At 53.2% G+C, this 19376-nt stretch overlaps 1 protein-coding gene across 1 annotated transcript in view; it reads right to left on the bottom strand.

Annotated features, from left to right (window-relative positions):
* Nucleotides 1-19376, bottom strand: part of Hecw2 (HECT, C2 and WW domain containing E3 ubiquitin protein ligase 2) — a gene marked incomplete at its 5' end in the record, with an annotated part of 193309 nt that overhangs the window by 88491 nt on the left and 85442 nt on the right. The window contains 7 exon segments of the mRNA XM_013512122.1: nucleotides 3009-3133; nucleotides 3576-3679; nucleotides 4303-4453; nucleotides 10915-11010; nucleotides 11956-13278; nucleotides 14184-14284; nucleotides 18885-19027. Of these exon segments, the coding sequence (XP_013367576.1) occupies nucleotides 3009-3133; nucleotides 3576-3679; nucleotides 4303-4453; nucleotides 10915-11010; nucleotides 11956-13278; nucleotides 14184-14284; nucleotides 18885-19027 (2043 nt within the window).

The raw sequence follows: 19376 nt of genomic DNA, 5'->3' as shown, positions 1-19376 counted from the left end.
ACAGCCAGGCCCACATGCTTACACACTGTCCCTGGCCCCAAAGCCTAAATTATTTGCTCTCTCACCCTTTACAGAAAAAAACTGGCTGCCTTTTTCTAGACTTAATGGAAAAAATTAACCGCTTGTCATACAAATTACACTTCAGAGTAAGCTGTGCCAAAGTGAAGGCTCAGCGCTAGAAACAAAGCCATGAGACCCCATATGAGACGCAGGCACCCGGCTCAGGCCACAGCGGGCTGGCCTCTGCAACCAGAGTGCGGGGTTCTGACGGCATCTCACTGTGCCTGGTTTCACTGGGATCCTGCTCCTTCACGCTTGCCAGAGCTCTGCTCACAAATCACTGCTGTCGGTCAACTACTGACACACACGTGGCACACATCAACAAAAGCATCCGCGCGTACAACAGTCTGCTGTTACAGTGGTACCTCGCTTCATGAACTTAATTCGTCCCATGATTCTGAGAAAGACACTCAGTTTGTGAACAAAGGAATTTGGTAAAATTTTGCTTCTGTTTACGAACTCCACATCGGATGACAAACACCCTCAGGCATCTTTTCTTTTCCAAAATTATAGAACAAATTAAGTTCGTGCACCGAGGTACCGTTGCACCAGCAAACCCCTGAATGCTGCTGCCCAATCAGTTTGGTCTTCTTCAGGCCTTTTTCTCATCCCCACATTCTGATCCACCAGGATGCAGCTCTCCCTCCAGAACCCTCCGCTAAGTCACCCGGCTCTCCACCGCTCCAGACACCACACTGGTCCATACCCTCTGATGTCCAGGCCTCCCCCACCCTGGAGCCAGTCCTCTCCCCTAAAACTCATTCTCTGCCTAGCAGCTGGGACAAATGTAGAAATGTAAGTCACTCCCAGGAAGGAAAGGCTTTTGGAATAAACTCCACTCAAAATAAAACCCAAGGTCCTTGCCAGCGCAGAGGCCTGCATTCTGCCCCCGTGCTTGGCTCTCCGCCCTCACCGGACCACATCACCCTCCGTCCTGCCCTTGAGCTGGAGCGTCTCCTCAGCAAAGGCTCCAGCCTCTGCCCTTCCCGCTCCCTGACACTGTGCAATGGCTTCAGTGTGGTCACTCACCGGGGAGGCCGCCGGCCCACCTCATCCGAAACACAGCCCTCCCAGCCTGGCCCTCGTCGCCCGGTCCTCCCGGACCACACTGTGGTATCTGGAGGGCTCTTCTCACTCACTCACGTCTTCCCCGGCATCCCTCTGTGTTGTCTACCATGCTCTCCCCTGAGCCTAGACACTCCGGGTTAACCACAGAAACTGAAAGACTGGCTGAATGCACAGATAAATGAAAACAAACACACACGGGGGAGCTCATGCCGTCTGCCTCCAAGTCCGAAACTCTTCCCACAATGGCACGCTCTTTTGTGTTTAGCGACAACTGTCATCTCCTGGACATGTCACACACCCAAGCTCAGGTGTGTGTAACTGGCTTGTCCCCACCACTCCAGCCTCAAGTCGGACCTGCCCGGGTGCGAGGTGCTCCCAGCACAGCAGCTCGGCTTACTTCTGCGCGGCTCGGCCCGTGCCGGGGCCTCTGTCAGGACGATTGAGACGCCCTGCGGCTTCACCTGTGTTTTGCAAGTGCTGCTTCTCTCACCTACTCAGTGATGACCAAGCTTTTAGTGCTTTCAGTGATACAAACAGCCCATGTGGACGCGTGCTGTAGGTTCACCACCACTGACCCGCATGCTCTTGCCCCCTCGTTTCTAAGACGAGCTCTTACTCAGCCTTTAAAACCTGCCTCAGATGCAAACCCACCTCCACCCCGTTCTGAGCGGCCTCCCTTGGGAGTCGAGCCCCTACTCCAGCGGTGCAGCATCCGGAGCTTTCCATTCCGATTCCTAACGCCGGCTCGGGCCCTGGAGCGTGTCTTCACGTTTGGGCTCCGGGCTCGCTGCTGCAGTCGTCTCTGTCTCCAGGACTTAGCCAGTGCCTCACAGAGCCCACCACGCTGCTAAGGTGAACGCAAGGCAGGTCTGGGCACCTTGAGACCCCCCGCCCCTTTGTTCACAGCTAAGCCTGCACACCAGGAGGCGATGGTGAGCGGATTCAGGAAGAGGTTTAGCTCCCCTGAGCAGAGCTCCGGAAGTGGGTGGGCCGTGTGTGAGCGTCGGTGAGTGAGTGCACACTGCAGACCTCGCTGACAACTCCGCCGGCTCCTTCTCCTCCCTGTGGCCTGGCTGCTTCCCCTAAGGTGTACCCTGTGCCTGTCCAATTCCACCTGTTCCCTCCCCACGCCTCTCACGAATCCCTCAGGCCACTTCCCTGTGCTCATCACGCAGCGCTTACTATCAAGTGTGGTCACGGACACTCGGGCCGCCCTCCGCCTCTCCTGGCTAAGCACCCACCAAGCGGCTCGCCCTCTCAGCCCTGGCTGACTCCTCTTCCTTCTCCCGTCCTCCATCCGGTCTCCCGCTCACTCGTGCTGTACCTCGGGCAGTGCCGCCCTCACCGTGCCTGAGTACAGCCTCCCCCTCACTGGTGTCTTCAGCAAGCCGCTCAGCGGCCCTGGGCCTGTGGAATGCCCCTCCCCCTGTGGACCGAGCGTGTGTCCCCAGAAAGGCACTATCACCAGGGTGACGGCATTGGGCTGTGCAGGGCATCACAGGGAACCTGCCTGAGAAAGCCCCTCGCCCCTTCTGCCATGGGCGGGGCAGCAGAGGGGCCGCTTACAAACCGCAAGAGGTCGTTCGCCTGTCTCAAACTTGGCTGTACTCAGGCCTGGGGCTGCCATCCTGTAGGCCAGTGAGAACTGAGTCTGCGTTGCTTATAAACCACTCAGCGTTAGGGTTTTTGTCTTGGCTGATGCCGGTGTCAGAGCAGTGCAACGGACTGCGACCATTCGTCTGGACGAAGCCAGTTAGAACGTAACGGCGCTGTACACAGGGTGTGGCACGGACAGGCCGCGGTCACGCTTCATGACATGAGTGAGGGGGACGCTGTCTGTCCCGCTCTGCGCCCTCGGCTGTTAAAGACGTGCTACTCACGGGGTTAGAATGCAGCACGGTGAAGAACTCTGGGCTGATGAGGAACTTCACGGGGGGCGACTGTAACAGCAGCGTGAGCCTGGATCTGGAGGTAGAGTGCGGCAGGACGCTCTCCCGGCGGAAGTCTGCGGGCAGAGCACAGGAGGTCAGGGGTGCCCCGCTCCCCGCGGCCCACGCTTCGAGGGAACCAACCAGCACCGGCGGCATCTGTCACTGTTTCCATCCCCCAGATACTTCCTCTTTGCTGTAAATCTGTACGTAAAACCCAACTCTCCTTAATTAAGAATTGAGACTGAGTAACACTTCTTGTCCCTATTTTAACATTTAGGTTATTCTGTGAAACGACTGGATTCTTTCTGCACTACTCCACAGATTCAGAGATGATGGCAACTTATATTCTAGGTGGTTCTGTGAGTCTTTTCTTAGTACGGATAAAAGGTCAAGGCTTTGAAGAGACTCCAGCCTTTGGGCTGGACCGGCAGATCTTGGAGAAGATCAAGCGTTCTCCTTACTCTTTCTTCTCTACTTTCAGGAGGTCACAAAGGCAAAGCAAGCCCAAGCTCTTACCTGCGCTGGTTTGGTGAAAGTCTGCTTCCTCCCCCGCCCCATCCATAGCACTGGTGTTTTCCTCCGGCCTCTCGTTGGTCATGGTTCTGCGGATGCTCTGGTAACTGAGAGAAGGAGCCTGGGTTACGTTCCAGCAGCTCCCAGGACGGGGCTTCTGCCCCCGCAAACCCAGAGGCGTCCCCACCTCCTCGGGCTCAGCTGCCTCCTCCCATCCCCATTCCCCGAGCTCATGGGCCGTCTGTCCTCTTGGTAAACTGCATTTACCGTTTCTGTCGGTTGTTTGTGCAACACCTTCCTCACAGGTTAATAAGCCTTATAAAAAGTCAGGGCCCTTAACCAATGAAAGCTAAACAAAGGAAGAAGTAGTTTATGTTCCACAGAAATTCATGAAAAGAAAAAGAATGGCCGATTGAAAAAGCCTCAGCTGATAATAAAGATGCATCAGAAAGAAAGATGGTAGAGCTCAGAGACTTGGCTTCAAATTATAGATCTGCTCTACTGAAAACCATCGCCTAGGGCCAGCTCAAGGGGTCTTCGCTATTTATTCCCGCTCTGACTCCCAAACAAGCTGGGCCTGTGTGGGTATCTTTTTAACCCGGAGAAGCTCAGTGAAGTCTATGACTCCAGGGGAACAGCCACAGCGCAATGACAGGACATCCAGAGACAGCCGAGCCCCACGTGGGCCATGCGAGCACCCCACCCGAACACAGAGCAGCGAGGCCCTCACCGCCGGTTCAGCTGCTCCATCTGCTGGATGGAGTTGGACCTCTGCAGCACCTGTGGGGCCGGCGGGGCCGTGGGCCGCTGCCACGTCGTGGTCCTATTCACGTGGTCCACGTAGAAGATCCTGCCGTGGCTGTCGATGCGCGCCTCCCAGTCTACAGGACAGTGAGGGACAGGAAGGGTGAAGAGGGGCAGGGACTCATGAGGCTGAGCAGCCTCAGCACCCGCTGTCCCCGCCATGCAGTAATGCGGGGCTGACGACACACACACAGGGACCCTGCCGATGACCCCTGCACAAGCCGGCCCTTCTCCCCAGGCCTCTGGAAACTGCCACTCCTGGGTATGAAGCCCATCCCGTGGTACCGTGTCAATCTCCTAAAAGCTCTCTAAGTGCAGAGAACCTTTCCAAACCCGCCCACAACACTCACCATTCACACAGGAGTGCTGGGAAGCTATCTCCAAAATACACGCAGTTGGTATCTTAATAACTTCGGTATTCCCATCAAAATTGACATGACACTTATTTTCACCCAAACCTGATTCTTCTCTGTTTATCCTAGTTTAGGGGAAACACAGCTGGAAACTTCCATGTATATACAGTATTTACTCACAATTGTAGTACATTTAGTCTTCAGAAGAAAGGGGTAACTACTGCTAACCTAGTGACCAGCCAGTACCTTCACCTACATGCTTCAATCGGCGCTTTCCCAAAATGCAGACACTTCCAGACCAAGGACAGTTTCTTCCTTCTAATCTCACACAGATACAAGACTCAAAAATATTATTGCCAGGTGTGGTGGCACACCCTGTATTCCAGCACTTGGGAGGCTGAGGCAGGAGGATCAGCAGGAGTTCAAGACCTGCCTGGGCTACATGGTGAGTTCAAGGCCATTCTAAACTACATAGCAAGACCCTGTCTCAAAACAACACAACAAAAAAAATATTAAAAATGATATAATTGTATGTGACTCAATCACATTAACTGCATCCGTCTCTGTACATATACATGTATATGTGTGTGTTCAGCCCAAAAACAGCAGACACCTCTCCCCATGATGGTGCAGGAGGTCGCTCCCCTACTTAAGCCCACAGAGCACAAGCTCTTCTCAAAGGGCGAATTCACGGGCACCTACCGCAGCTGGGAAGGGTAACTGACACAGGAAACACAAGAACAGCGAAGATCTATTCCCTGCCCAGCAGTGTACGTATTTACATTTCTGTGTGTTGCTATTCTAAATCAGCCAGGCTTCTCCGGAGCAGTTCGCTCCCTCTGGCCTCTCTTTGCTGCCCTGTCCGCTGGCTTCTGCACAGATCCACGGTTGAATCCCGGACCCAGGAGGAGGGGGTGCAGTGGGACATCCCCAGCATCAACACCACAGGGGACAGAGCCAAGGTCCCAACACAGGCCCCAGCTAGGGAAGACCCAGTCGCCTCTGCTAGGACTGGAAGTCGATATTCTGTCCGTCTCAGCTCACTGTGATGGATGGCAAATGGCACACTTTTGGGGCACAGCTCCAATACCGCCAATGGGACATTTCCGAGAGGCCGAATGCTCAGCCTGGGGGGCAGTGACAAACACTAAGCACAGGAAAGCCTTTGGTCTATCCCATCGCTTTGCTCCTACTACACCTTCCCGTCTCAGAGCCTTCAGGGCCAATTGCTTCCGTCTCGTTCCTGTCTCGTGACGGCCAGGACAACTCAAGCAAAGACTGTGTCAAACCAAATGCAAATGAGAGCAAACGGCGTCCCTCCAAGAACGTTTATAGTAGCTCTCAATTTTAAAAATGCAAAATAGGTCAATTAGAGATTAAAAAAAAAAAGACAAAGAGCAGAGATCAACTACAGGAAGCAGGAAGAAATGCTGCCAACCTTCCAAGGAAAACTTATTACTAATGTGTGGTTCTCAATTTGCTGGCAGTGAAGGCAGAAAAGAAAACACGCTGTTGCATACTTTCCATTTCTTGACAAAAGAAAGTTAAAAAAACCTTCAAAGCTATAACTTTTTCTTGGGACTAACTGAATGGGACTTGCCTAATGACATGAGCATGTGGCCCTGTCGATGGCTGGACGGAGGCAAAATGGGGGACTGGGAGAAGCCTCAAACATCTTCACCATGGTGCGCTGCACGGGGCACGTAATAAATGAAAGAAGATTTAAAATGACATAATGCTATAAAAATAATAGTTCCTGTATCCACCTTCCACAAAGGCCACAAATAATCGTAAGTCACAAGTCGATAAAGACATTTCTATGTTCAACAGGGAGAATGAGAAGCTAGAGAGAAACTTGCTTTGGAAGAACACGGGAGGTTGAATGTATAGTATGCCTCTCCCTGTCAAATGCCGTATTCCCACCCTGATGTCATTCCTGAATCCCCCATAAAGAGCAACTCTAAAATGCGCCACCACGTCTGGCTTCCATTTGCATAGAGTACAAAAATGTGTGCCTTGGGGAGCCGGGACAGTAAGTCCCTTCCCAGGACGAGTGGCAGTGGGGGACAGCCCGGGGCCTCAAGAGTGTCCAGGCTGCTACTGAGGATGGTCTGGGACGAGATCAGCAGGCTGAACATGCTTTTTTCTGCTGTATTTTATTTGAAGAAAATGTTTAAAATGTTCAACTTGCTGCATATTTTGCTCCCTGTTATTCAACTTTTAAGATAATAGCTTTTTAGATTGAAAGTATCAGTTTTCCTGAAAACACAATTTTAAGCTCCAAGTTCTAACTAGCATAGAAACTCTAAGATTACTCAGACTGTTCAGGTTCCTGGTCTACTTTCAGGCCTTCATGTGGAGGACGCCTTACTCACGAAAGTGCCCAACTGCAAACAACGGTAAATGTCTCCCTGGGTCATCCCAGAACAGTCATCACTGCATAGCTCTTAGCAGCTTGGCAGCCGCTGGAGTCCACTAATCCAGTCTGCGCCTCTTGATCAAGTCCTAGTCCCAGGAAAACTACCCCTTGGGGAGAAAACACTTCCACAGCAATTCCATATTTACTCCAGTGTGTAAATACACGGATAGTCTGCTTTTCCAGAGTGCCAGCCTGCCTGTTCTCTTCTCACTTGTCCTCACGCCACTGAGGTATAGCCATCGCGTGACGATGTTCCAGCGGGCCTCAGCCCTGCCCTGCCTCTGGCTGGCTGCACTGCCCGTGACCTCAGGCAGAAGAGGTGGCCCACCCCTGCCTGCTGGCGCATACCCAAGCCCAAGCTGCTTTCCTGGACGCTCTCAGCAGCGCCTCCTCCAAGAACTGTGACTCGTCAGGACACCTCAATGGTTGCTGGAGGTCCCTGGCCCACAGGGTCACCGTGTAGGTTTGTGGCAAGAGGAGGATTTTGAGAATCAAGTAACAAATCACACCACAGCAGAGCAGTCACTACCGAGGCCAAGCTCTGTCCCCAGTCCTGAGCTAGGAGGGCTGACAGGAAGAGGGGACAGGAGAACCTCTGCTTTTCATCAGAAGAGCTCAAAGGGCTGTTCAGAGATTACATTGTTCCCCAATGTGCAGACTACTACGTGATCAGCTATAGGGCTGAAGCAACGCAGCAGGAGCCACCCTGAATACTCTCAGTTGGGTTTTCAAATCTGCAAAGGGCACAACTATGTTATCCCAGTGCTCTGGGAGGCTGAGGCAGGAAGACTGTAAGCTTGAGCCCAGCCTGGGCAACTTAGTGACTTAGTGAGACCTGGTCTCAAAACACATAAGTACACACATGCGCACGCACACACATGCACACACATGCACAAATGAAGGGCTGGGGAGGCAGCTGAATGAGGGGCTCTGGGTTTAGTTCCCAACACAGAAAAAAAAGATCATCAAAGAGAAGCATACTTTTCCCAGACGGTTTCCTCACCAAATGCTGACACTCAAATCGTTTATAAGGTGAAAATAAGCTGAAAACAACAACCACGATGGTGGGGGGATAAGCCAGGTTTGGGGGACACTGCAGCCCGAAGTCCTGCTGCAGGAGCTTGTCCTAGGGATGGGGACAGTGGCCACACGGGAAGGAAAAGGTGCCGCTCCGTGTGACACAGGCGCTGCACAGCGCAAACGTGGCTGGGTCGACACGGCCACACAGCTGCCCGGAGGGTCCTTGTGCGTGTGCGTCCCAGGAGGGCAGCTGAGCACGTTTAAGCTTCCCTGGCTGGACCTCGTAGCATGACAATCTAATGACGCTCCGTGAAGCCCAAGCCCTGTGAGTGTGAGGTGTTGCTGGAGCCCAACAGGCTGACACGTCACCCCTCCACCTCCACCCAACAGCCAGGATTCACAGCCGCCAGCCACTCCACAGGCCTCCCCTTCCGATCCCAGACAGGGCCACCTGACGGCACAGGAGGGGATGTCTGAGACTCTGCCTCTGCTCTTACTAGCATGGACTCTTCAGGACGTTCCTTTGTGTAGCTGGGCTTGCCATCAGCTGACTTCTTCAGTCAGTACAAATTTCAGGTAAGACCTGCTTGATCTGTTATTAAAGCAGCAACAAAATGGAAAGCTTGCAGACGAACTTGAGTTATCCTAATAAACAGTGTTTTGAAAAGCAGAGCTGTCAGCCTCAAAATGATGCAGCCAGACTGTTTAAGAGACTGACCAGTCCGCTCCCTCTAACCAGGCGCCCTTACCTGGGCTGCAGAAGGGGGAGATGGTGCTGCTGTCTGTGTGTGTGTGTGTGTGTGTGTGTGTGTGTGTGCGTGCATGGGCGTGTGTGTGTTTAACCTCACTTGTAGAGGGAGACACTTTAGTTCTGAGTCTTCAGCATCTAGAAATAATGTGATGTCATTTTTATCGAATGTTAACTTAAGTACAGAGGTACACTTCTCAGAGGGGACACTATTAGAACTTGGGGTGGGACAATTCTTTGTCGCTGAGACTGTCCCGTCACTGCAGGAATTTAGAATCCCTGTCCCCAACCACTAACACCAGGGCCTCCTTTCAAACACTGCTGCGATCAGAGCAGCCCTCACACTCCACGACCTGTGGGGGACCGGCCGCCATGTTGGAAGTCACCGTATCAGAGGGAACCAGGCTGCACCATCTCAGAGTTTCCCCACCCAGAGGCTGGGGATTTAGCTCAGCAGCAAAGTGCCTGCCTGGCAAGTGCAAGGTCATGAGTTCGGTTCCCGGTACTGGAGAAAAAAACAAACAAAAAAAAGAGAGTTTCCCCACCTGCTCACCATTCGCTCCTCAAATAGGATAAAGCCGTAAATTGCTTTTACTCTGGCTTACACTGACCGACTAACGGGAACTAGCAATTGTTAATATAAAAGCGCTACGGTAGATTTTACCTGCTTCACCAAGTTGGCACCACTGCAGCAACGATGTGGGGTGGCCACAAGCAGTGGTCACAAATTCAGCGAGGAAGTGCCCGTCTCTACTGACTTCCACTTGCGGACCAAAATGAGGGTCAACACACACTAGGGCAGTTGGGTGTGACCAGGAGAATGCCGCTCATTGAGGCGCCATGCGATGCCGAGCCTCCCCGGGCAGCCCCCGGGGTGCTACTCAGCTGGCCAGTGCTGGTCCTCACAGAGGTGAAGCACGACGCTCTCCAGCACCCTCTCCCGCTGTCCCTGTTCGTGCTGTTCCCGTTATACCTGAGGTCTCCCAGGGGTCCCTCTTCCCTGACTCTAAGTTCTTCTCCAAAGCTAAACCACGAGGACGCGTCTCCCCCTCCCTTCCACCGGCTCCAGATGGCATACGGCTAATCCAGCTCTTGTTATATATTTCTTAAAAAACACTGCTTCAAAAGTATCAGCCCTGTTACCCGGTGAGGAACGAAGGGAGGGTCCGTGCACAGCGCAGCGTGGGGAGGATCCACTCAGAGGCTGAGAGACCACACAGTACGCCGGCTCTTGCCCCGTCCTCACCAAAATGCACTCGCAGCATTTCTGCCCTAGAAAGGCAAGCGCTCTGCGCCTTACGCCCACACCTCATACACACAGGGCCACAGGCCCAGCCCCAGCGCCCCTTGGAAAAGGAGGAGCAGAGAGGAAGGTGGAAAAGGAGCAGCAGAGCGCAAGGGCTGGCCTTCCAACGCCTCCCCACAGCGCCGTCTCCCGAGCCACACGCTGCTCACCGCCTGCACTGCTCTGCTAGGGCCACGCTTCTCTGTGGGCTTCTGGTATTTAAACAGAGAGACTGTGTCCAGGTCCCTGTGAATCCTGGCGGTGTGACTGTTTTCTCGGTTTCGTGGGCTAAGCGTGTTCGGGAAGAAGGGACGCTTCTTTCAAATCCCCAGAGGAGTGTCAGGCGCCCGCCCCGCTAGGCTGATTCCTGAAACGCATGACTCTCCTGCTTCACGACCGCACACGGTGACGGGAAGCCCGAGCAGCGTGTACACGGCGCGCTCTCCTAGGCGCCTACAGTCCGCCTGCCCTGAGGGTAACTTCTAACCATTCTCTCACACACCCGCCTGCCCGCACTTCCCGGATGTGCGTCCAGGACGGCAGCCAGGGCTTCCGCTCCGCACTGACTTTTGCTGGGCAGAACAGCGCCCGTGCGGAGCTAGGGGCCTCGCATCCTCCAGACGCCAAGTCCTCCTCCTCCCCAGGACCCGGGGACGGCCCACCCGCCACCCCGAACCCTGGGACTCGGCGGCCCTTCATTAACAGCTGCTCACTTGGCGGGAGAGCCTCGTCCACCCTCTGGTACCGGCTGACGTCCTGGCGCACCGAGGGCAGTGACCGCAGGGGCTGGTGGCCGTTGGCTGGAGAACCTAGGATCAAAGGCGAAGTTACCCGCGGGTCACTCAGCGACAGCGCGGTCTTATGACAAGAGCGCCGAGCATCCTTGGAGGCCGCTCCCTCTGCAGCCACGAGTCTCAGTTGCCATCCGAGGCCCGGAAACACAAGGAGAGGACAGACAGTAGCCGCGGGTTCCGGAGGGGCCTCAGGGAGAACGTCCTGCGTCCCGCACCCAGCATGCGCCTCCCCACGCCTCCCTGCTCAGAGCAGCCGCAAGGTAATGAGGGCCACGAGAACAAAACAGGAGGAAGAGGAAAAGAAGGGGAAACTGAGGCTGGAACCACGAGTTACAGGATGAGAAAATCCTCCCTACTTCTGTCTGAAGCACATGCGATGACCCTTTGGCATGTGAATGCCGAGCTCACACAGCATCGTAAAGGACTTGTTCTAGAAAGCACATCTGCGGAGGTCCAATCCAACACGCTCTGTGTATCTACATCTTCAGATGCTGGACAGGTCACTCCCCAAGGCCCCTGGACAGCTCACAACGCATCACCTGCCTGAGCTTACCTTTCTCACCTCAGAGAATACAGAGAGGTGTGCAAGCACACTCTGACGGGGGGTGACTCAGCGTCCCTGATAACCTCTGCAGGCCCCACTGAGGGCCCCGCTGCTGCCCTGTGTGGTTTCCCCCCTGGACACCCCGATCGTTATGTGGGTCTGCAGGCTGCGGTGTGCCCAGCCTCTTACCCATCCAGAGAAGGCCCCTTTGGAAAAGTGTTGGCTTGAACCGAGGTCTGCCTGCACGTCAGGCCCCCCTCTGCAGTCTGTGTGGTCCCCAGCTCTGACCTAGCAGGAGAAGGCTTCAGGGCCCACATTCACCTGCTCTCCCTCCCCCCCTGCCCTGCCGGGCCTCCGGGCCTCACGGCGCCCTCCCACTGGGGCACAGCTTCCCTCCTGCCCAGGGCGCAGCCTACCTCCCGTGGCGCCCTCCTCGCTCGCGGTGGCCCCTTCGCAGGCTCCAGCATCCTCCCCAGCCTCCTCCTCTCCTGGTGCCCGGCTCTCCGCGGCCGCAGCCCCCTCCAGGCCCGCCCTGCGCTGCCAGACCTCGCCCAGCTCCTCAGGCTCGGGGCCCACGTCCTCCCGCGTGCCGGGAACCTGCACAGCTGGCAGTGTTCCCGGGGTGCATGCGGCCTCTGGGCCTGGGCCAAGGCTGGGGGGCTCGGTGGCAGCACAGGCCCCGTCCTCGTCCTCCTGTGAGGAGAAGGCTGGGGTCTCCGGGAAGCGCGCGCTCTCCAGCGAGGAGCAGCGCGTGTCCACCGAGGACAGCTGTGTGGCCACACTCTCGTTGCAGGAGCTGTCTGCACCCTCCAGGTCGCTCTCACCCTCGGGCCTGGTGCTGGCCTCGCTCACACTCTCTGTCCTGGCCGGGTCACTGGGCTCGGTCTCTGAGGACACCTGCGAGGGCTCAGAGCCCTGGTCCAGGGACTCGGTCTCACTGATGGCCCTCCGGCTGCCCCCAGACGTGTCCGGGGTGCCCGTGTCCGCCCCGCTTGCGGGCTGCTCGGCCTCCTGGGAGCTGCACAGCTCGGTGCTGCCCTGCTCCGCCCCAGGCTGGGACTCTGGGCCGGCAGCTTCACTATCCTCTGGGGCTGGGCCTGAGGGGCCGTTAGCCAGCTCAGGAAGATCCTCCGGCTTGTCCTCATAGGACGCAGCCTCGTGCATGGAGTGCTCCTCCAGGTCCACTGGATTGGCGTCCTCTGGCTTGGTCTGAGAGGTTAGGCTCCCCTCCTCAGCCCTGGACGCCCTACCAAACATGATCAGCCCTCCCTCCTCCTCCAAGGAGGATGGGTACCCGAGGTCCTGCTGGAGCTCATGGTCTTCCTCATCCGAGTCGATATGCAGCATGGCGCTGAGCCTAGTGTCAGTGGGAAAGCTGCTCCTGAGTTTCGGAGAGGCGCCCATGGGCCGCTCGGCCGAGGCTGAAACCCCCGGCCGGGAGGGGCCGTTGTGCTCCAGAGCATCTAAGTAGTCATTGAGCGAGTCCTGGCGGCCCCTGGGTGGGGAGGTCCTGGAAGAAGTGGAGGTCAGCTCCTCCGCGTCCATCTCCAGGGTGGAGCTAGTCCTGAAGGAGTGCTTAGGCGTCCCATCCGCAGTGCTGTCCTCAGACACGGCCCCGTTAGCACAACCCGGGCTGTCCTGGTGGCTGCCGGGCAGGTCCTCATCATCAGAGGGGCTTCCCAGGTCCCCGTTCACGGTACCGACTCCCAGGATCGTGCCGACAGCCTCCGGAGACGCATCTGCAGGAGAAAGCACCATGGGTAAAAGTGGACCAGAAATACTGAGAGATCCGTCTGCCTGCAGGTGACTCAAAGCGATCCTTCTCTGCCACAGCGCAATGCGCCCTCGTTCTCTTGAGACCAGAGTGTTAAGGGGCACAAATCAGAGAGACAAGCTTAAAATTGTTCAGTTTCTCTTCTGTAAGAAACCCAAAGTATAATTAAATTAAGGAGCCAAATAAAAGGTAGATGAGAAGACATGAGGAGAGACCTTCTGCAAATGGAAAGAGACCAAGGGCCGGGGGAGGACTGGAAGGAGGGGAGGGGACATAGCAGTTTAAGCTGTATTACATATAGGGGCCAACTGCTCATCATACATGTATCATTACTTACTGCAGATGTGCACACATAAAAAATTACAATAGCTGGGTGTGATGGCACATACCTGTAATTGCAGCACTCAGGAGGCTGAGGCAAGAGGATCCCTGTGAGTTCCAGGCCAGCCCAGGCTACACAGGAAGTTCAAGGCCAGCCTGAACTACACAGCAAGACCGTATCTCAAAAAGAAAAATTAAAATAAAAAAAAGAAATATCGAGTGAACTTCTAATGACCAACTGCCAGGCAGCCTGTCGGTCCAGAGTGTAGCCTCCCGCAGAAGCGCCTGCTGGTGGTATTGGCTTGCTAAGCCCCACTAACGGGCACGGTGCCAGTCAGGTCGGCATAGGAGGTATAAATGTCGGCTATCAGCGGAAATTCTGCAGCCAGTTTCAAAATGCAGGCACAGCCCCATGAGACAGCTTTTCATAAACAGGCTCGCCTATCTGTCTCAAAAGTGGCCACAGGTAATCATCGGAAAACATCTTATTCCTAGGCTGGGACACACACTCAACTCTGTTCCCACATGAACCGCCAAGGAGGCACTCACCCTCGTGCACGGAGGACGTGACTTCCACCTTAAACTGCAGGTACCCGCTCACGTGGTCGGCCGGGAGCCTCCTGCCCAGGTTGTAGCTCAGCATCTGATCTCTGCCGGAGGAGACAGGGGTCGGTCACCCTCCTCACACATTCTCCAGCTGCGGCTTCTTCCCACGGCCACCCCAGGCCTCCCAGTTCCTGTGAGATTCACAGACTTGGGAGTACAGAAAATACAGGCTCAAGGCACATCAGTAAGTACTCACTGGCCCAGGTGAGCACCTGGAAAGCCAGGGGTGACAGGAAAGCTGCTGCGAGGGAAATGATCAGCAGGAAACACAGACACCGGCCACAGGCAGCCAGCAGCCCCAGCCGGGGGTGTCGGGGTGGGGGGGACTCACCTCTTCTCCCTCCCCTCACAGAGGGTGCACCTCGGCCCTGCCGGGGAGCCTGCCTCTCACAGCTTTGGAGTGACGCTGACACGCAGGCTGGAGAAGCCAGAGGAGCCACAGTTTGGTGGCCTGCGTCCCACCACAACTAGACCTGCCCGTCTCTGTCCGGCCCTGGTCCCAGGCTTGGGCTGGCAGCTTCCCCAAGGACGGAACCGCCCAGCATGTCCCACCCATGTCTATTTCAAAGTCAAATGCAACGGCTTCCTTTCCTTGAATGCAAACAATTCTCATTCTGAATCAAATGGATTTACCTTAAGGGAAATGATCAAAGACACAGTATCAGCTCACACTGAGAGAGCAGTCTCTGCTCTCACACTGCCCTCTGCTGGCTGCTCCAGGACAGCACCACACCTCTGCCCAACCGCCAGGTAGTCAGCTATCAGCAGTCTCCTGCGTAACCTGCTTTGGTTCTCCATCTCCTCAGCACTAACACTGCAGTCTGCTACTAAGCCCAAATCCAGCTTGGCTCTTACAAGCTCTTCCAACACGACAGCAAGAATTCCCCAGTTTTCTTTCTTTCCCAGACAGGGTGTGGTGATGATTTTTTTGGGTGATGCTTAGGGCACGGCACGCATGCTCTGAGGACTCTGCATCACCACCTCCTCTAGTCCCCGTGGCAGACTGCGTGTCCTCGAGGAGCAAACTAAGGGACGGACCTGGGACTGGACAGAGGCTCAGATGACACAGAAACCAGCTCTGCCCACAGACACCACCCGACAGCCTTCCTGGAGCACACAGCCTGGTGACACCCTCACTGAGCCATCTTACCACGGTTACTATCAACAGTTCTACTGAAACTCATGCTGTAGAGAACCCTCTGTAAAGGGACATGGGTGTGCGTAACTCCCCCCTCACAGGCCTGCTGAATCATCCACATCAGCGCATGTGGACACCACAGGGTGGCTGTGACCTGCACCACAGCAGGGCTGACCTCTTCGCGCCTCGCTGCACTCCTGGCATGTGTGCCTGACACACAGGTGGGCTCCGCCCAGCAGCAAATTAAACAGATCTGCACCCAACTTGTGTTGCTCTTCACCTATCTCTTTGGATACTCAGTCCTTTAATAATAAGCTCATTATTTTCTGGATCAAAACAGATTGACTCTCCCCCTTTTCTTCCTTGGGTAACCAAACTAAGTGTGAGGGTTAATGATGATTTATATAAGCAATGGATTTTAGCAAGGCGTTAAGTATTTCCCAAGAATTGTAAGAAAAGGGCTACCAAAAATATCCAGTTGTTTGGTCACTATCTCCTCTCAACACCCAGCACAGTGCTAGAGCTTTAGTAGTATATTCAGTAAGATATATATATATCAGAGTCTGCAAAAAAAGTATACCCACCTCAGCAGTTCACTGTACTAGTAAGTGTCTGGATGCTACTGGCCACCACTTTGAGCAACTCTTATAGTTGTAGAGGCCAAAGGTAATTTGTATCTCATAATGTCTCAATAAAAATTTAGTATTAAAGTATTTATGTAAGTTTTTCTTTTCCTAATGTATACTTTTTTGATGGAATATGTGAGGGGACCTCTATCAATCAGATCTCCTGTTACTGTGACAAAATATGTGACACTCACAATTTAAAGGAGAGGAGGTTTAATTTGGTTCACGTATCCAGGGGCTTCAGGAGGACATCAAAGGTAAACATCTCTGAAACATTTTGCTTTGAGAAGAGATCCCAGCCCAGAAGATTCAGGGCCACCTAGGGAAGTGCTTCCCTGACCTCAGCCATCCAAGCTTTCAGAGGCTACTACAGTCATGATCCAAGGGGGCCTGGCTACTGATTGAGCCAACAGCAGACCTTGGCATCATCCATGTAGTGCTGGTTGTACAGGTATGCAGAATATAAGAGTTATGGGGCCAGAGAGGCTCCCACCTAGGTTTCAAAGGAAGGCCTTGGAGGCCCGGCAGTGTACAGAGAGGGAAGTGTATGAAGCTGTGGGAATGAAGCCAAAGATGCAATGGAGACCCCAGGAAGTTTGAGATGCTAAGAATGGGGATCATCTGCTGATTGAAGTCACAGGCAGTGAACACAACCAGCCTAGGAGAGAGGCCATGAGGGTTAAACGACAGTGCTATAGGGGCAGGACCACCCAGCCCTTGGGAGCTCACCTTTCACCACAACCTGCTCCAGGTGCTGGACATGCAGCTACAAGATTTAATGCTTGCCCTGCTGGGTTTCACTCTTGCTCTGGTCCCATTCTTTCTATCTGCCATCTCTTCCTCTTGGAACATGAGGGTTTACCCTGTGTCATTATTGTATGTTGGAAGTATTTATCTTTCCTTTTGATTTTTACAGGGACTCACAGCTAACAGTTTCAACTAGGACTTTTCAGCAATGCTCGAGCTATGTTGTCATGTCTTAGAAATGGGCTAAATGCACTTTACATAATGAGATGTGAGGGCTGGGGATTTAGCTCAGTGGCACAGTGCCTGCCTAGCAAGTGCAAGGTTGTGAGTTTGATCCCTACTACCGGAAGCAAAAAAAAAAAGCAAACATAATGAGATGTGCATGAGCCTTTGCGGGGGCTGGGACGGAATATTATGGTTTAGATCTAAAATGTCCCTGTAAAGCCTTATGCAATTGAGACTCATGGGACCATGGGTCAGGCACTCTGCTGATCAATGATTCTTCCACGGATGAGTTCATAGCTGAATGTGCTATTACGAGGTAAGGCATGACTGAAGCTAGGTCACTGGGCTGTGACCTAAAAGGGTGCGTTTTTGTCCCTGGCTCCTCCCTTCTCTCTCTGGCTGCCATGAAATGAGCAGTGGTCTCCTTCTGGGCTCTTCTACCGTGCCATTTCTGCCTTGGAGCCAGGTGACCATGGACTAAACCCATCAGAAAAGGAGCCAAATAAAGTCCTTTAAGTTGTAGGTGTTGGGGATTTTGTTCCAGTGACAGGAAAGTGACCAATACAGACCCTTCACCTGGAAGAAAGAATCTTAACCAACCAAGACTCAGTGCAATTATTCCACCTATCAGTACAGGAAGCCTCCCTAATCTCCATCGATTCAAAGTCAAGGGTTTCCTCGCTCCCTGAGTGCCTGTCAGTGAAGGTTGTCCTATCCACGCCACCCTGACTCGCCGCACCCTCTGCTGTGAGACATCATTATGAAGAATATATCGTACATTATTATGACATTATTATGAAAAGTAAGCACAAAGATGCCACTAGTTGACTAAGACATTCTCCTGCAATCAATTTGCAATCAGAAAACCTGATAAAGCACAGAATGTGGCGTGTCTCTCTGAAGGGATACAGCCCACCTCTGTGAAATGTCACATCTAAACAAAGGCTCACAAAATAGGCTACGGGCAAGGAGCTCTAGCTTGTCCTAGAAAGCCACACCCTGTACAGCTTCAAGGATTTCAGAGAGTTGCTATCTGCCAAATGCATCAGTAATCAAAGTACAGCATTCTTTGAGATGTATCAAGTATTTGATGGAAAACAATGATTGATCAGAAACACATTTGTATGCTAGCAACTGATATGAAAATCTGTAGCACCACTGCAATGCTTTAACCTATAGAGAACGATCTCATAATCCTGATATTTTACAAATCCATGTTGGGCTTCCTTCCAGCACACATGCAATCCAGGATTGGACTTCTCTGGGTGAGGAAAGTGCACAAGCTGCCCCTCAGGGCCACCCCAGGTGCTGTGGTACTGAGCTTTCTGGGTCTCACTGTATACAAATATACACAACACAGTAAGGGTCGGAGGTACGGCAGGATCTCTCAACGGCTGTACCACAACTTACGAAGAACTCACAGAAAGAAAACAGCAGCTTAAGATTCTGTCAATGCCTGAATGAACATAGACGCCTTGGAGCTAACTACAGTACCTCCTTATCTGGGTCTCATGGCTCCCAAATCAGATGGTTTCTGTTTTTCAAGAACAGCAGGTTCTCTGGGTGGAATTAATCAGGATAAGGTAAATATCCGTATTGAAATTCTGCTCTAGGGACAGAGTTTTACATCAAGATTTCAATACACTCAGCAAAACAATTTAGCACTATGAGATGAAGCTGAAATGCTACTGTATCTTAGAAAAAGATAAAATACCAAGGAAAGAAGTATATAATCAGACCAAGGTATGTAATTAAAACTTGTGGTCTAGGACAGTTGAAGGCCCGTAAGGGCACTTTTATTTTTAAAGGATCTTGTTACCACTTCTTGTCAGCAGAACAAGCCCAGGACTACCAAGCACCATGTCGACGGTCTCTGCACAATGAGGCCCGGAAGAGGCCGGTAATTACCCAATGGCCTGGCGCTCCAGCAGCCTCTGGACCGGGATGGTTAGTTTCCCCAGGAAGCGCTTGATGATGGGACGGCTCTTGGCAAATTTGTCTTTAATTTCAATTTCTAAGACATCAGTTAGGAGCGCAAAAAAGGAGTATTTCTGAAAACAAAAACAGGTCAGAAAACCAAGTATGATATCACATCATTTTATGTTGTAGGAAACGGTGTCTCTTAAATTCTCGTGACACAGCATACACATTATTAGAAATATCTGTACCCATCACCAAGCCCATTTTCAGACAGAACATTAATGCTCACAATGACCAGAAAGCAACTGTTACACCTTTGTGAGGCCAAAGTAGCCCTTTCATCCAACCACACAGCCCTGCGTGGCCTGTCCTTGCTAGGAGATGCTACCAAATATCAAATCATGCCCAACACAAGGTCAGCACTCACCGTGTGAGCTGTATCTTAATTTTTGATATCTAATCTCTTGTTATAGGATGGTT

Source organism: Chinchilla lanigera, unplaced genomic scaffold (genome assembly GCF_000276665.1).
Source record: "Chinchilla lanigera isolate Chin_1 unplaced genomic scaffold, ChiLan1.0 scaffold00002, whole genome shotgun sequence".
Taxonomy (NCBI): domain Eukaryota; kingdom Metazoa; phylum Chordata; class Mammalia; order Rodentia; family Chinchillidae; genus Chinchilla; species Chinchilla lanigera.
Note: the sequence above shows the minus strand (reverse complement) of the source record. Positions and strands in the feature narration are given on the sequence as shown.